At 38.5% G+C, this 13,470-nt stretch overlaps 1 protein-coding gene across 4 annotated transcripts in view; it reads left to right on the forward strand.

Moving 5' to 3' along the window:
- nfatc1 (nuclear factor of activated T cells 1) overlaps positions 1–13,470 on the forward strand; it is a 180,228-nt gene that overhangs the window by 100,433 nt on the left and 66,325 nt on the right. For all 4 annotated transcript variants that reach the window (XM_008108767.3, XM_008108765.3, XM_008108766.3 and 1 more), the window contains exons 5-6: positions 2,538–2,710; positions 4,481–4,621. In XM_008108767.3, the coding sequence (XP_008106974.3) occupies positions 2,538–2,710; positions 4,481–4,621 (314 nt within the window). The remainder of the gene's footprint in view (positions 1–2,537; positions 2,711–4,480; positions 4,622–13,470) is intronic.

Here is a 13,470-nt window from a genome sequence, read left to right on the forward strand (position 1 = left end):
TGTCCCAAATAAATGTATGGCAAAAACCAAATGAAATGCGATTGCATCACTTAAAATTAAATGTTCCGAATATCTCATAATAGCAATCCCACATTTTATCTCATTGGCAAAAGAAAAAAAAATACATAGGAGAAAGTTTAGGCTCAAGCAATAGAGGCCACTTTCCATTTGCTCTTCCCAGCTAGAAGAGACCTAGTGAATTGATGTCATTTACATAAATGTCACTTTGCTGTTCCACAGTTGATTCAATGGGTCCACTCTAGTAGGAATTGGCAATTAGAATTAGGCCTCCTTCTGATGCCATTGTATCTTTGAGGTTTGCTATAAGTTGACCAACACTTTTTTTTTTCTAAGAAGACATTGGCGGTCTGAAGCCAAAGAGTAGAAAGAGAGCAAGAGTAAAAGTCAAGTGACTTTAGGATGGTGGATGTCTTATTGTATGTTATTCTAGAGTTCCAAATCAGTTTTGTGTGTGTGTGTGACTTTCCTTTGCTGTATCTTTCTTTGAAGGTATTTGCCAGCATGGTCTGAGTCCATTCACTAGAGTGTATGGTGTTAGGGATTATACTGTCTGGCCTTAGTGTCTGATCTGACAGACATACTTGCCACTACGGGAGCTCATTGGGTAGTGTATTTTTTAAAAAGAGAAAAAAAACAAGACTAGAGACAGCTTTGGCGATTCTTGATTCTTTATAGCAGGAGAGCTATGCCAAATTCTAGTTGAAAGTGCATGTGGAAACTGGCTGTTTTCCACTGAAGTCAGTGGCAGGCAGTCAATTTATATAAATGGAGCATATGGCCAGCCATCTTCCCAATTACTGAAGTCAAGTTACTCTTTTCTTGTCTTTGGCAGACACGTAGCATATTCATCTTCTTCCTAACTTGCACCATATTGACAATTTTAATGGCAGTTTGGTATGTCAATACGACAAATCTTTTCTTGGTGCTGAAATGCGGTGTTGTATTTCAGTATGCCATGTGCCCTGCTGCATTATATAAAGGACTGGTTCAGACATCCTGCCAAACCATAATTTGGTGCCAAAGAGAACCAACGGCTAAGGAGCATGATCTGGGCTCACACCCACCTTCCTCCTCTCCTCATACACAATGATGTCTGTCTTGTTCTCTAGTTTGACACAAACCATAGTTTGGAGCTTCATCTGCATCAGCTAATAATGGTTTGTGCTACCTCTGCAGACCAAGGTTAGGATATTTTTTTGACTGAAGAAATCTGTCAATATGTCCTTCCCAGATAGGACTTATATGCCTTCTCTCCTTCATTTATGTGCCATACAAAATTCTGGTCCAAGGGGGTTTCCACCCCTCCAAAGCATATATGGAGGGTGTTCAGGGACTGCATTGGGAGGGAATGTGTAAGAGATCACCTCTTTCTGCATCAGCCTTCAGTGGAAGTACTCTCCCCAACCCATTTGGACCCTGGGCCAAACCACAATTAAATAATGGGTTTTAGTATAAATTTACAAGAGAAGTGCCCTCAGATCAAGAAAAGAGGGAGGAGACTGCTTTGTGTAAGGAGAGGACAGACCCGGGACTACCTGAAGACTCATTTTTATAGTGAGTAGTTGAGTTGTGTCTGGATCAGGAAAAAGCCCCAGAGACTGAAAGATAACGAGGGAGGTAATGTTGCTCTAATTTTACAAATGTATTATGTATCTTCCATTGTAATGAACATATACTGAGTAAATCTCTGAGCCAGAGTCTATAAATTTTCATGAGCCCATTGCAGCCATGGTTATAATAAATTTTAATCAAACATTCCCCCTAGATTTGACATTTATAAGGCTCACTGTGTCTATGTTCTTAATACTTCGCTTGTCTTAACAGTGGGGTTACCGCTCAAATAAAATTCTTTTCATATTATAATGCTTTGCATTTAGGTCTGATTCTGGAAAATTAGGAGGGAAATGAATCTCCCACCATTACTCTCAATTTTTATATGCATTGCTAAGTTTAGTCTGATACCTATACCCTTAGAAGCGAGGCATTCTCCATTTTGGGACTAACTATAGACTAGAGCAGTGGTTCTCAATCTATGGGTCCCCAGGTGTTTTGGCCTACAACTCCCAGAAATCCCAGCCAGTTTACCAGCTGTTAGGATTTCTGGGAGTTGAAGGCCAAAACATCTGAGGACCCACAGGTTGAGAACCACTGGACTAGAGCAATTGCCCCAGATTTTGAACTTCAATGAACTTTAAAGCAGTTGGTGCAAAAATAAAAAGTAAGAACCATGAAGGACAATATGAGTTTCTTGTCAGAAACTGGATTCCTAGTACTTTGGACAATTGACTTCTGTGTCAAGATACGTTGAAACCATAAAAGTATTGACTTCTTATGGAACTGAATTATATGAATGGATACTATGATGAAAGTTCTTATTTAGCCTCTGTAAGTCTATTCCTCCCTCCTTGAAGTTGAAGCAAAATGTGAAGACAGTTTGAGCACATGTCAGGAAGGGAGCATGTAAAATAAATTTAAAATGTCCTGATTTTACTTTTCTTTTACTTTTGTGAAAATAGCATTGACTGTGCTGGAATATTGAAACTTAGAAATTCAGACATCGAGCTGAGGAAAGGGGAAACTGACATTGGAAGGAAGAACACACGAGTTCGGCTGGTCTTCCGTGTTCATATCTCGCAACCTAATGGAAGATTGCTTTCTCTGCAAGCAGCATCCAACCCAATTGAGTGTTGTAAGTAATATTTCCCCGTGTGTGTGTGTGTATTCCATGTCAATATGTATTCTCTTCCTGTCTAACCAAATTCCACAAATTACTGTATATATTTGAGTATAAGCCGACCCGAATATAAGCTGAAGCACGTAATTTTACCACAAAAAAGGGAAAAAATTTTTTGAATCAAGTTAAAGACGAGGGTGGGAAATGCAGCAGCTACTGGTAAATTTCAATAATAAAAATAGATACCAATAAAATTACATTAATTGAGGCATCTGTTTGAATATTTACATAAAAATGTAATTTAAGGTAAGACTGTCCAACTCTGATTACCGTATATACTTGAGTATAAGCCAACCCGAATATTAGTCAACCAGGACCGTCACTCAAGTATAAGCCGAAGGGGACTTTTTCAGCCCTTAAAAAGGTTGAAAAACTCAACTTATACTCAAGTATATACAGTATGCATCTTGCAATTGTAATATTCAACAAATCTTGAATTTGTCCTATGAAAGAGCAGCGAAACATACATTATTTTTTTATTTATTTATTTGTGACGCTTATATCCTCAAAGGGGAGTCAGGGCGGCTTACGAGTTATTTGTACATACAATATATTGTATTATTAGCATAGTACAATATAAGCATTATATATTACTATATTGCACTATACCACTATATTGCAATATTATTAGTAATAGTACATGTAATATATAATATATAATTATAACAGTGTGTCATTATTATTATATTACATTACATTATGATATTATTATCACTATTTGATAAAGACAAATGTGTCATGGGGTTCTTCTGAAGACATAATAAGAAATTCAGCAAACGCTTTTATCCGAAACGGATAAATTCAACGCTTTTATCCGAAACGGAGGAAATACTCTCATAATAGACTTATCTGACGTATGAAATCACTAGAATCGAAAGAAGAAAAACTGGGAAACACAAAGGACAATGACAAACCCACGAAAAGTATTTCCCCATGAGGACAATGGGAAGTCATTTTATATATATATACCTTTTTTTTTTCTTCTCGCCCATTTTTTTCTCTTTTTTCTTTTGTTTTGTTTTTCATCTTGTTTTTTCTCCAGCACTTTTCCCTCACTATCCTATATTTATTATGTTTTCCTAGCTTTCTCTGTAACCTCACTTATAACATAATAAAAATTAAAAAAGAAAAAAAAAGAAATTCAGCAAATAATCTTATTGAAGCAGGCACTATTGTATGTGTTTAACGACACTGAAACAATTGAAATACCTGAGTTCGTGTTGGTTTGATAAAAGCATTCATGGATTGAGAAGAATTTTGAAGTAAAGCCTTACAAATAATGACAATGCTTTCAACATATGACTTTGTTGTGAGCAATGTACTTAGTTCAGACTAGTAATGTAGCAGATAGTAACATGAATTCTTCAAAATGGGGGCATTATATTTGAAAGGAGCCTCAAAATGATTAATACTGAAAATCATAAGAATGTGTATACAAACATGAAAATAGAATTACACATAGGACTATTAAAACGCATTATTAAAATGAAACCATTAATAAAACATAGCACCTTCTGGCTCAGTCTTTGAATTGAAATCAACCAGAAAGTTGTTTATTGGTAAAAGTAATATGAATGTGTTACATTTTCAATAGTGAGGGATCACAAACATTCTCAAAAGAGACATCCCCCCCCCCAAAAAAAAGTGTTAGCAATCTCTCACCTCTGGTTTGTGTATGGGTTTATTTTGTCTTGATTATGAAACTTTTCTTTTTCGTCTTACCAGCTCAAAGATCTGCTCAAGAATTGCCTTTGGTAGAGAAGCAAAGTGTTGACAGCTACCCTGTGATGGGTGGGAAGAAAATGATACTGAGCGGACACAACTTCCTTCAAGACTCCAAAGTCATATTTGTGGAGAAAGCGCCAGGTATTTCAAACACTGGTCCTGAAAACTAGTGCAGATGTATGTGTTTGTAATGCTATAGATGATAATGATGCATTGGAATAAAAATAATTACTCTCAATCTTAAGCATTTGTTGTCTGATAAAGTGAAGTTTATATGCTTTCAAAAATAGTGCTAACAGTTTGATTCTAGATATGTGGGAAATTTTGGGTCACGCTCCCCCAACCACAGTTCAATTTTGAACTGCCTACAGCTTACTTCAAAGACACTGAATTTTATATCAAAGCCTGCAAAAGCCTGGCAGTGGAATGAGTTGGGGTATTCAACAGGTCTGCAGTAAATCCAGTTCCAGTGTTTAGTTCCAGTTGTTTCACATGCAGACCTACTATTCTATGCTCAGCCATGCAGGACTGCAGCCATTGAGTACATTTCCATGGCCACCTTTGCTTCTTCTGTACATCAACATGCACATGGCTACCCCACAGTGACTCAGACCAGAAGTGTCAAACTTGTGGCCCTCCAGATATTTGAGACTCCAACTTCCAGAAGCCCTATCCAGCTTGCCCAATGGCCAGTAATGCTGGAAGCTGAAGTCCAAAATACCTGGAGGGCCACACGTTTAACATTACCGCCATAGACTGATCCAACCTCCTCATCTTTTGGGTTGCTTTTTGGAAATACTCTCCTGTGAGCTGAAAAATCTGCCATGGGTGTTTGAGAAACTCAGTCCACGCTGCAAATTGGCTAGAAGCACCCATTGTAGGCAGCAAACCTTTTTTTAAAGAATTGAAATATGATTACTTTTGGGTAAGTGATAGGGGGTCCTAGAGAACTGGTGTGTTCAGCTACATGTTTGGGTTTTTAATTTTTTTTAATATTGTCAGTTTTGATGTCAGATTTGCATTCATTCATTTTCATAGAAAGCAAGCATGTAAACTGTGGAAAGTCACCGCTGGCAAGCTTCAGAGAGAAATGAGGCTGTAGTAGATCCTACACATATTGGCACTATGGTTTTCTTACATAGTTCAGGAATGTGTGAATTAGTTATTAGCATGCTGTCATTGTACTGATGCAGGAAATGAAAAGCCAGAGTGCACATCTTCTGATGAAAGAAGTTTTAGCACTAAACAATATGTGACATGGGAGAGCCATGATTGGATTTCCTCACTTTTTATTTCAAAAAAAATCTTTTAAAAAAGACTGTGTTGGCTGTGAACTGAACCAGAGCAGTATTGCAGGAAGTGTTTGATTTCTGCATTGTTTTTCTGATTTAAACAAACCCTTCTCAAATAGAAATGCTTGAGCAAACTGCAGAGGATAAAATTCTTTTCAGAGTTTGTGAGCCTATACTATACAGAATGATTGATGGATTAGATGGTTTACACACCGTATACATGTTTACACACCACATATCATTCTAAAATGTACTTTACTGATCTCCATATACACATCATTTTGGCTCATAAGCAAAATTAAACACAAGGCACCTAATTAATTCCACATAAATATGCATTTATGAATATGTCCTTATATTAACTTGGCAATCATCTGTCTAAAAAAATCAGGAGAACAAGTGATTCAGATTGTCAGATGTGATGGAAGACCAAGTGAGATTGTAAAATGTTATTTAAGAGAATTAAGTTTGATACTGAGAGAAAAGAATCCAGTTACATAGGCAGGAGAGAAACTTCTGCAGTCGGGGCACAATATTTTAAAAGACTCAAATATGTCCGTATAAAGATGTATTAATTGTAACATAAAGTTTGTATAGGAATTGTATGTATAGCTACAAATTATTGTGCCTACTTTGACAAGTCTATACATGAAAAATTCATCAATCCACATTACTGAAGCAGAACTTGAATTGATCTTGTTCACAGACCAACAAGGAAGTGGAGATCCACCCATCCCTTTCAGTTTGCTATTCAATATCCTACATTATTGGACCTTGAGGCTATGATCTCAAACTGATACAAAAAAGTTTTCAGCTGAATGAAGTCTTTTGCATTTAAAAAAACAGGTAGTGGGATAATGAACTTTTTCTAAATTGAGTATCTTACAAGTATATTTGATTACAGCACCCATTGTCACCAGTCAATTCCACTAATGGCCATACCTGTTGGAAATAATGAGAGTAGTAAGTAGCCTGTGTAGAGAGGGCCAGGTTGGGAAAGGCCAGGTTGGGAAAGGCTGTATGATCTATAAAATCTCCGCACAGAATCTTGAAAATGAATGTTTGATACTATAATTGATTTTATTAGATTTTAGGTCCCAGATTCAATTCTGTTTCTAAAATCACCAAAACCTGTGCAGTAGTGGTATAGAGATAAATATGTCATCAGACAGCTGGCAGCAGGAGATGGCACTCTGCTTCGCTATGAGGCGTGGGGAATCAGGTGCCCCACTCCTCACATCACATCACCCACATCGCCCACCGAGAGGGTGATCACATGGAGGGAAGTGTGAGGATGCGGCTTCCCCCCATAGATACAGGCAACATGGAAAGCCTCCCGTGTTGCTGTGATGGCATGCCAGTTCCACCCTCTTTCACCCACGGAGCTGGCACAATGTCATCTGATGGGAGCCGGCTGGCTCTATGGGTGACTGGGGCTAAATCAGCGTATGCTGCAAATTCAACATCAGTAAAGGTGAGAGTGAAGGAAGGGCACATTTTCTATTCTTTCTTATTTTGGAAATGGTTTCTGTGGTACTGGCACAAACCAAGCATTCCATAGCTGCTTCCTGAAATCCCCTGAACTTTAAGCTGTCTTCTAGCATTCTTGAGCACTTGGCTTTTCTCAGCCATTGAAATGAAGGCTTTGATAGCCATGGCTGTTTAGCCCTCAACATTCACAGAGTTCCAAAGAGATAAGTGTTCCACTCAGCAATCCAAAACCGTCCCTGACATTACAATACGTTGGAGGCACATGTGCTTTTGCTGAGTAAGTCACTCTCTTTCAACCGTCAGATTCGCTGCAGTCAGACAAATGGTCTCTCACAGCCTCTCGCCTGCATACTCTTCCCTGTGAATGTGGAATGAATGGTTACGTAAATAAAGGTTCACAACAAGGAGGCATCTTTAAAACTATGAAGTCAGTAGTGAAAGGTATGTTAAGAAGAGGAGTAAGGCTGCGTCTACACTGCCCTATCATCCAGTTTCAAAATGTGGAAAATGGGGTTCAAGAGGGAAAAAGTAAAGCCAACAGGAGGGTGAGGAGAGATAATGACAAGAAATCTGCTTGTGTGCACATTCAGATATCCGCATCAGCTCATATGAGATTCAGCTCACCTGAAAGCATCAATGAAAAGAAAAGTAAACTTCCACCATATGGCCCCAATTCATCTTGCGGATTTCTGAAATTCACTACAAACTGATGTGTTAGGATGCTGGGGGAGCATTTACCCAGACTGATAGCTCTGTGTTTAGACTTGCTGTCAATTACCACCATTTTTTGCCCTACTTTCATAATGTGCACCTTGCTTATCCACTATTGCAACCTCATTGTTTTTAACTCAATGTTTTAATACCGCGTTGTGTGTGTGTGCGTTTGTTTGTTTGTTTTTTCCCTTCCGGTTATTGTGTATATTTTGTTATTGGTTTTGTTATTGTTCTTTGATGTTTCATATGTTATCATTGCTTTGTATTTGATTTCGCTGTAAGCCGCCCCGAGTCCCCTTCGGGGGAGATGGAGGCGGGATATAAATAAACTTATTATTATTATTATTATTATTATTATTATTATTATTATTATTATTATTGTTGTTGTTGTTGCTTACTTGTCCTGGATTATGAGGCCGTCTGGAAGAGCCCTCAGTCTATACTGCCCTAGAATCCAGATCAATGCAGTAAATCCACATTCTGAAACTGGATTATAGAGCAATGTAGATCCAGACTGATTTCTTCAAAAGTGATTTCATACTCTTTAGGTCCTAGCCGGGGGTTGCTACTTATTGCTCATTACTTGAAAACTGATATATTAATACCATATTAGTAAAGCATACATAGATAGATACACCTTATTGCACATAACCTTCATATGAAACATGAAGAAATTAATAATAGCTCATTAAAAATGTTAAAATAGCACTAAAGCCATTTTATAGATCCCTGTAAAACTATTACTAACACACTTCTGTGGATGCTCAAGTCTCATTATATACAATGGCTTAGGACCTCATCACACGAATTTAAGTGTCCTATGACACTTTCTAGCCAATTGAGGAATGGATGGACATGCAGCCCATCACACAATGACCCTCAACTTCTGGAGGAGGCCCTGTCCCCAGACGGCATGGAAGCGCTCTAGGACACTTCCTTGTCAACATAGGAAGGCTTACTCATAGGAGTCAGCACACTTTTGCCCTGTGATGGGGGAAAGTCGCTGCACCAGAGCAGTGCACAGAGCGACAATCTCCCCACACACCTGCTACTTTGCCACGCTTGCTGGCAAAACGGCACAGGGAGGGGGTCCCCATGTGATAAAGTCCTGAGTAAAATGTTGTGCCCTCTAAAATAGAGCAAAAGCAAAATCTGTTTGGGGGGGGGGGACATTTTCAATCCATGGATTATGGACTCTATGAATGTGGAATATTTTGGTATGGAGGGCCAACTGTGTTTGGAGTTCTACACATCTAGAAGACACAAAGCTGAGGAGACTGAATTACAACAAAACAGTACACGAGGGACCTTCCACCCTTTCTATTGTGTGCTACAGTGTCTAACAATGGGCAGAAGAACTAGCAGGCATCAGCAAGTAAATATATGGACTGGTTATAATAATTGTAACAGTGATGTTTACTCAGATGTTAACCCACTCAAATTAAAAAAAATTATTCCCAGATTTATCTGCATAGAATTGCTGCACAGGTAAGGAAAAAATACTGATTACTCGTATGTTGTACTGCTACTCCCAGCATTCCTTACCTATCCCATCCTGGTTAAGGCTATTGGGAGTTGCACTCAAACAACATCTGTGAGTTGCAGGATTCCTATCACTGAGTTACAGTCTAAAGTATTATACCATAATGCTTCTAAACTGCAAGTACTCTATGGATACTGAGTAATTTCTGCTGTTGTCAATGTTGCTGTGGCATGGCTGAGTAACAGTTTTAAAAAATGTATGTGTATTATTTTCTAAACTGAGGTGACGAATCTGAAACTCTTAGACTTAAAAAAGAAGGGCAAAACTACAGGCCTGTGTTGATTAGTGTGATCTATTTATATGATATATAGTTATGCAAAGCATTCCAGTACATTATGCTTCATTGACTTATATTCTGAGCTGACGTCCTGTGCAATGTTTGCTTTCAAGGGCTAGCTTTCAGCAGCTGTGAGCTCTGGATGAATGGTATTATCCTTGCATGGTGAGGAGGGGGTGGCAGGGGGATTGGCCTGTCTTAACAATGACTCATATGAAAGGGAATCCCTGAAGAAAGATCAAGTCCATTCTTGAACTTCAAATCAGCAGCAGAGCACTGCTCTAAGTAAGCACTCCCTCATTACTGCCTTTTGGCAAAGAAGTGGGAGAAGCTGTGTGAACATTGCCCGTAGTATCCCTTGCCTGTGTCTCCTACTATGAATGGAATGGCCTAGTTACCTAAGCACTGCTTGCTTAAATGTGTATAGGCTGCGTATCCCTTGTCTGAAGTGCTTGAGACCAGAAGTGTTTTGGATTTCATTCTTTTATTTTACCTGCTTAAAGAGAAGCATGTATAGCTCGCTCCAAAACAATAACAGTTATTCACTAAACTACAAACTGTAGGATTCAATAGGATGACCCTTTGTCAGTTGGTGATGCATAGATGTATAATATAATATAGGAGTTAGGATTTATTTGCTTAAATACTTGCATTACACTTGTTGAGTTGAGTTGAGTGAAGACCTAGCTTTGAGAGCAGTTCAATAATTTTAACCGGAAATTGTTCAATTGATATGGAATGGCTTAGACCATGTTTTTGGATTATGCGTCTTTTTATTGGAATGTATTTTAACTATGCTCTTATGTACGTATCAATTTTAACCTAATTTTATCTCAAGCTCTTGTTTTTATGTTCAAGGCACTGTAAAAGTGCCGTTTGTAAGCCACCTTGAATCCCTCTCAGGGTAGAGAAAGGCAGGATTTAAATAAGGCAAATAAATAAATAAATAATTGAATTAGGTTTCATTGGAACATGCTAAACTTTAAAATAGTTGATTTCAGTGGGTTAAGTATGAAAAAGTCAAGGTCAAACTCAGTGTGGTTTAAAGAAAAAAACCCAAAACCCTGTTCTAAGACTAACGTCATATATACTGTTTGACATTATTGGACTGAATCTCTTATAATTATGTGTAATTATGACCAGTCAAATTCACTGACTTTTGTACCTTGGTTTTCTATATACAGTAGAGTCTCACTTATCCAATACTCGCTTATCCAACGTTCTGGATTATCCAACGCATTTTTGTAGTCAATGTTTTCAATATATCGTGATATTTTGGTGCTAAATTCATAAATACAGTAATTACTACATAGCATTACTGCGTATTGAACTACTTTTTCTGCCAAATTTGTTGTATAACATGATGTTTTGGTGCTTCATTTGTAAAATCATAACCTAATTTGATGTTTAATAGGCTTTTTCTTAATGCCTCTTTATTATCCAACATATTTGCTTATCCAACATTCTGCCAGCCCGTTTATGTTGGATAAGTGAGACTCTACTGTAATTCTTCCCCCCCTCTCCCCGAAATGAATCTTAATGGGTTGCTATTAGAATAAGAAATGTCCAGAGAATCAGATTTTTGCTATGTTTTTCAGTTTATCCTTGCTGACAACCTTGGTGTACATTGCATAGTGTCGTTTGGTAAACATTGAGATCATACTGTCTTCTGTATTAATATTTGTAGAATCTGGAAGGTTTAACCATCTTTCTGTAACTGTATTAGTGAAGAAATGCTACTCAAATCTTTGTAGTTTAAAACACTTTTTCTAGTGCATTATATCAGAATTGTATGCCTTTAATTTTTAAAGAGTGACTTTTTTAGAAGACTGTTTTCAAGAAAATCGCTTTTTAAAAAAACCTCCAAAAGATAAATTCCAAAGAACAGAATCATCCTGAAATTGACATTCCCCTCAAATCCATTTATGTCCTTTGGGTACAGGCCGGACTACTGCATCCACTTCATTTTGCAGGGCTGTGTTGGAAGGCTCAAGGTTTGGAGTCTGTTTTGATGAGATGAGACGTGGAGACAAGTGAGGAGACTTTTGGCTGAACTCCATTTGGTAAAAGATCTTACATTCTCAGAGATCTTTCCATTGGTGTTTCCATTGCCGGTAGCAGTCACAGTTTGAGGGGCAGCCAGCCAAGAGAGGGTCAAGTTTCAGACTGGTAGTCAAGCTGTAGCTCACGTAATAAAACTAAGTGGCAGAATATCCTTCGATCACATGCCTTATGCATAATGTTGTTTGCTGCGCCTGCCTCTCCACTCCACCCATTTCGCTTGTTCCGATGTCACTTTATGTGTTAGCTCATGTGCAACAAGCCTGACAGCTTCTGCCGACAAGAGGAGCTAGAAACCGGAGAACTGTACAGTTTGGAGCACAAGAGTTAATGTGAAGGTCACTCAAACCTGTGTCCTGGAGTGGTATTAGTGCATAAAGGGGTCTCTGGTCTTCTGGTAACAGATATCTTTAGCAGGGGGTTTCATCAGGTGATGGAATCGTTGCCTTGTGGAATCCTTTCACACGCACCCAGTAGTCGTAACGTAGCTTGTAGGAAATACTTCTCAGATTTTCCTAACTCTGCACCACAGGAAAAGGCAAAGATAGTATGGGATGCATTCCATACACATAAGGAGGTATCATTATTACTGGGTCTTACTGTACAGTATTTCTGGAAGGGCTGTTGAGGTCAGACGATCTTTTAAATGCCTGTGCATAATTTCAGACTCTTGGACCAGAAGGGTATTTAAAAAGAAGTTTTAAAAAGTGCAAGTCTGTACAGCTTCTGCAATTAGATGTGGGGATGAATGCTGACAATGCTCTAAATGGTTGTTTATGGGATAACACAACTGTGTTGTTTGCATAACATGAAGTAATTTGTAAATGGAGACTACTAAGCTTCCCTAAGTATATAAATAAAGGTTATATCCAAATACCATATATTATATAATGTGCAAACCTCTACTGACCTGCTGAAATGGAAAGATCTTTAACCTCTCTCTACCTCTCCCTCACACACGCACACACAAATTTCCTACTTATTAGGCTGTGTTCAATTATAGCTTAGTCATGGCTATTCAGAATTAAATCCCATAGATTTTTTTATTTTTATAGAGAAATATAACAGCGATTAAAGGTAAAGCGTTTCCCCCTGTTATTTTAGTCTAGCCGTGTCCGACTCTGGGGGTTGGTGCTCATCTCCATTTCTAAACCGAAGAGCCGGCATTGTCTATAGACACCTCCAAGGTCATGTGGCTGGCATGACTGCATGGAGCATCATTACCTTCCCACCGGAGCGGGACCTACTGATCTACTCACATTTGCGTGTTTTTGAATTGCTAGGTTGGTAGAAGCTGGGGCTAACAGCATGCACTCACCCTGCAACCCGGATTCGAACTGCTAACCTTTCAGACAGCAAGTTCAGCAGCTCATCAGTTTATCAGCTGCATCACCTGGGGTTCCACAACAGAGATAACTTCCCAATTATTAAAATAACCGTCACATCTCCCTTAATATATATTTATATTCTGGATTTTCTGTGAGTTCATGTTTCCTCCCTACCCTGATGACTCTGTGCAACAGGTTGGGCTGAAAACGAGTGGTGTCTAGGGCCTCATTTACACTGGGCAGTTTAGTCTAGTGTAAATGCCTTAGAACTCCTGAGATCTGCA

This window comes from Anolis carolinensis, chromosome 4 (genome assembly GCF_035594765.1).
Source record: "Anolis carolinensis isolate JA03-04 chromosome 4, rAnoCar3.1.pri, whole genome shotgun sequence".
NCBI classification, from domain to species: Eukaryota; Metazoa; Chordata; class Lepidosauria; order Squamata; family Dactyloidae; genus Anolis; species Anolis carolinensis.